This window comes from Corvus hawaiiensis, chromosome 1, assembly GCF_020740725.1.
Source record: "Corvus hawaiiensis isolate bCorHaw1 chromosome 1, bCorHaw1.pri.cur, whole genome shotgun sequence".
Taxonomy (NCBI): Eukaryota; Metazoa; Chordata; class Aves; order Passeriformes; family Corvidae; genus Corvus; species Corvus hawaiiensis.
This window is the reverse complement of record NC_063213.1, coordinates 92,121,925-92,126,524: the sequence shown is the minus strand read 5'-3', so window position 1 is coordinate 92,126,524 and position 4,600 is coordinate 92,121,925. Positions and strand designations below refer to the sequence as shown.

The window sequence follows — 4,600 nt, the reverse complement described above, 5'->3', positions numbered from 1 at the left end:
CAGGGACTTGGAGAGAGCCAGGTCCCCCCTGAGCCTCCTTTCCTCCAGGCTCAGCCCCCTCAGATCCCTCAGCTGCCCCTCAGAAGTCCTCCAGACCCTTCCCCAGCTCCATTCCCATCTCTGGACGTGCTCCAGCCCCTCCATGTCTTTCTTGCAGTTTGAAGCCCAATCGCTGCCCTGTCGCTGCAGGTGCCAAAACCCCAGGGAGACTCCTTGGAAATGGGGGTAGAGAGGAGCCCTTCAAAGGGAAACGTGTGCAAAAATGCTCCCAATGGCCGAGCGGGTTTGGTGTGGCTGCGGGAGGAAGAGATGCTCCGGGACTCCGCCTCGGCCCCGGAGCGGAGCGGCCCGTGCTGCCCCGGGGCGCGCGGGGCTCGGCCGTGGGGCGCGCGGGGGGCAACGGACACACGGGCACCGGACACACGGACACGCGGACAAACGCTCCCAGCGCTTCAGCGGCAGCGGCAGCAGCGGCAGCAGCGGCAGCAGCGGCAGCAGCACAAGAGCAGCAGAAGAGCAGCGAGTCCACGAACCCTCTGCGTCCCTTCTCCTGCTCCTCCTCTCCCTCTCCCAGTGTCTCGCACCCTCTCCCGCTCTCCCTTTCGTTCCCCAACCCTCCCTCCCGCGGCCTCCCTCTCCCCACGCCCGGCCGGGCCATGCCCCCGGCCCGCCCCCGGCCCCGGGCGGGGCTGCCCCCTCCCCGCCCCCGGGCGTCCCGCCGCGGTCCCGCCTCCGCCCGGCTCTCGCCGTCCTGGCTGTGGCGCTGCTGGGCGGGCATCAGTGCCTGGCTCCTGGGCACCATCGCCAGCCCCTGGCTCCGGCTGGCCCGACCCCGACCCCGACCCCGACCCCGACCCCGACCCCGACCCCGACCCCGACCCCGACCCCGGCCTCGGCTCCTGCCGGGGCCCGCCGGGGACACAGGCGGCGCGGCCGCTCCCGCCGCCTCCGCAGCGTCTTCCCCGGCCCGAACTCCGCCGCTCTTGAGCGCGGCCGCCGGCCCCGAGCCGCCGGTGTCCGCTTCAAAAGAGCCAACATGTGGGGATGGCCGGCCCGGGGCGGTTGAGCGGCGCTCGGGGGCCGTTCCTGGCCCCGGGCCGAGCGCTGACGGCCGCGTCTCGCCGGCAGGGAAGGCGCAGCAGGGCCTGAAGGAGCGGTACCGGCTGGGTTCGCTGCTGGGGCGCGGCGGCTTCGGCAGCGTCTTGGCGGCGACGCGGCTCTCGGACGGCGCCCCGGTGAGTGGCGGGGCCGGCGGCGGGCGCGGGAGGCGGGGGGCAAAGGAGGAGGAGAAGGAGCATGGGGCTCGGCAGGGCGGGCAGCGAGCTCAGCCCGCTGCTCCCCTTGCCTTGCAGGTGGCCATCAAACGTGTGCCACGGAACCGCATCCACCATTGGGGCCAGCTGGTGAGTGAGCGAGGGGCTCCGGGAGAAGCCGGGGCGCGACGGGCGGGGATGAGCCGAGGCCCGGCAGGGTGGAAGCCGCCAGAACGCCTCGAGGGAGAGCGGCCGTGGGGCCAGCGGAGCGCGCAGAGCGTCCCCGGCTGGCTGAGGGCTTGCCGAGCCCCGGCACGGCATCAGCCCCGCTGATGGCATCGTGCTCCTCCCACAGCCCGGCGGCACCCGAGCACCACTGGAGATCGTGCTGCTGGACAAGGTGTCTGCTGGCTTCCCTGGCATCGTCCAGCTCCATGAGTGGCTGGAGCTCCCCAAAAACGTGGTGATGGTGCTGGAGCGCCCGGAGCGGTCTCAGGACCTCCTTCACTTCATTTGGGCACGGGGCTTCCTGTGCGAGGAGGTGGCGCGGCACCTGTTCCGCCAGGTGCTGGAGGCCGTGCGGCACTGCACCAGCTGCGGGGTCCTGCACCGGGACATCAAACCGGAGAACATCCTGGTTGACCTGGCCACCGGGCAGGCCAAACTCATTGACTTTGGCTGTGGCACCTACCTGCAAGCCGCAGCCTACACCAGCTTTGCAGGTGAGCCCACGGAGGGGGAGGCTCCTGGTAGCGGCATCTCACAGCCCAACATCTCACGGCCCAACATCTCACGGCCCAACATCTCACAGCCCAAGCCGGCTGTGGCAGGGGGGATTCTCCCTTTTGCTGCCAGTCATGGCAGCCGGAGTCTTCAGCTGAGCTGCTTTTGAGCGGCGCTGGCTGAGGGGCCATCTTCCAGCCCTGCTGGCAGCCTTTGCCAGCCACTCTGCTCAGGACTGGCACTGGGGCTGGGGCAGCCAGCGCCACAGAAACACCCGTGGGTGGGGGTAGCAGAGAGGGGGGGCCAGAACCTGTGCTCCAGCCCGTTTGGTGTGCAGGCGAGACAGGGCTTGGACTGCTCTGCTGCCCGTGCTTGCCTTGCCTTAAGAATGGTTTCTGGGGCAGTGCAGGCAGGGAGGATGAAAGCGTTGTTTTTCCCCAGCACGGAGTGGGTTTTTCCTTTGCATGGAATGCTCGGGCCTTGCCAGGGCTTCCACTGCCCTCTTGCGACACCAGCGGCTTCTTTTCCAACCCCCAGTTTGTACACAAGCCCCAGGTGCTGGCGAGAGGGCAGCGGGTCACGCCGCGTGCCGCTGGTGCGGCCCCCCCATGCCCAGGGATGCTGGGGCGAGGCTCTGGGAGCAGGCAGCGTCCCCCTGAAGAACTCCATCTCTATTCCATAGGAACACCGTCCTACAGCCCCCCGGAATGGACACACCTCGGCTGGTACCACGGCGAGGCAGCGACCGTCTGGTCCCTGGGCATCGTGCTGCACCAGATGGTCTGCGGGGAGCACCCTTTCAGGAGGGGCTGGAACAGCACCTGGGGCCGGCTCTCGCTCCCACGACGGCTCTCTCCAGGTGGATCCTCGTCTCTGCAGCACGGGGGCAATAGCAGTGCTGGGAGACAGCAGCGGGCTCAGGAGCATCCCATACTGGCAGCTGCTGAGGAGGTGGCAATGTCCTGCTCTCCTCCAAAAGAAAGAATTGATGGCAAAGTTTAGGCACAGCCCTGAGCACACGCAGCACGGCCTGGCCATGGCAAGAGTGGGGCAAAGCGGACAGGAGCCTTCTGCAACTGACTGGTGCTTTCTGCTTTCTCTCCGCAGAGTGCCAGGATCTCATCCGACGGTGTTTATCCGTGCTCTCCTCGGAAAGGCCCTCATTAGAAGACCTGTCCTGTGATCCTTGGATGCAGGATATTCACGTGCCATAGGAGAAGGGAGAGAGCCACATGCACGCTTTGACCCAGGGAGCCAGTAAGTTCCAGCTGCACACGTGCCTTGGCAAGAAGCAGCAAAGAAAGGCAGAGTTTTTGTCCTGCCTGAATCGCCGCGCAGGGCTCCTCAGCTGGGCACGCGCAGCCCTGCTGCTGGAGCTGAGCTGCTCTTCCCAGCACTGGTGGCCCCCATGCCAGCTGCTTTTGCTTGTCCTGCTTCAGCGACAGCCGGGGCCCTGGGCAGAGCACTGACAGCCTGCTCCAGCCCCAGGGAAGAAGGAGGCCCTGGAGAAGCTGTGCCAGGTGCGGCTGCTGCTGCTGGAGACATGGAGGGTGACATCAAGGATGACAAGCTCTTCCTCCACCTGGCAAGCTGAAGATGATGGACTTCAATTGTGGCACCTTCTCCAAAGCCAGGCTCCACAGCGAATTTGCAGATGAGTCCACACGCAGGGGGATGCTCCCAGATTTGTGCATTGCACAGCCTGGCTGGGAATCAAAGGTTCCCCCCTTTGCTGGGGCGGATGCAACCAATTCTTCAGTCGGCTGCCAAGCTGCTTTTTGGCAGGGCTGGTTTTGAACTGGGAGTCTGCTCCTGGCCCTGCCAACAGCCCCCAGCACCCACCGTGCCCCACGCTTGGGCTGGGGCTGGGGCAGCCAGCCCGACACAAACAAAGCCCCATGGTGGGAGCAGAGGTTGGACACCAGAAGCTGTGCATGGGCTGCTTTGCTCAGCAGGCAAGGAAGGGCTTGGGCTACTCCACTGCCCTTGTTCACTTTGGGCTCAGCATGACTTTTGGGGGCAGTGCAGGGGGAAGAGAGAAAGCGTGGGCTGCCCTGGCCCGTGGGTGGGTTTTTCCCTCGCATGGCGGGCTTGGGCCTTCCTCGAGGCCCCAGCAGAGAGAAGATTTTTTACCTTTTTCCTTGTTTCCCCTTTTTGTCTGTAATCTCTTTTCATTGATTTATGGTTTGTTTTTCCAAAGGAAGCGTTCTAGGTGGTGTCTGGTCTGGATGGGGAAGTGCTTGGGAGCAGCTGCGGCGTGGGTGGGACGTGCCCTTGGAGAAGGCTGAGGACACCGTTTGGGAGCAGCTTTTCTTCTGGCGGCGGGAGGCGTGAGGTGGGTGCCCGTCCTCTTGGCACGTCTGGGATAAGAGCTTTTGGGAGACGGCAGCGAGCGCAGCAGCATCCCGCTCTGGGCAGCTGCTGAGGAGGTGGCTGTGCCACGGCCGGCTGCAGGCTGGGCACGTGTCCTGCCCTCCTGCTCTCCTGCCAGAGGCAGCAATGCTGGGCAGCTTTGGGCAGCGCTCTGAGCACGGCCAGCACGGCCTGGGCACCGCGGGCGGCTGGGACAAGGGGGACGGGAGCCTTCAGCTGACGGGTGCTTTCTGCTTTCTCTCCTTGCAGCC

At 65.9% G+C, this 4,600-nt stretch overlaps 1 protein-coding gene across 1 annotated transcript; it reads left to right on the top strand.

The window, feature by feature from the left end:
- Positions 1-884: 884 nt before the first annotated feature.
- On the top strand, positions 885-4,291 carry LOC125334570 (serine/threonine-protein kinase pim-1-like; the record flags this gene model as incomplete). Its single annotated transcript, XM_048321548.1, has 6 exons — positions 885-1,235; positions 1,353-1,403; positions 1,609-1,975; positions 2,659-2,835; positions 3,084-3,233; positions 4,177-4,291. Coding segments are annotated over 5 exons (1,053 nt in total), but the record flags the coding sequence as incomplete, so codon positions are not given.
- Between the last annotated feature and the right edge of the window lie 309 nt (positions 4,292-4,600).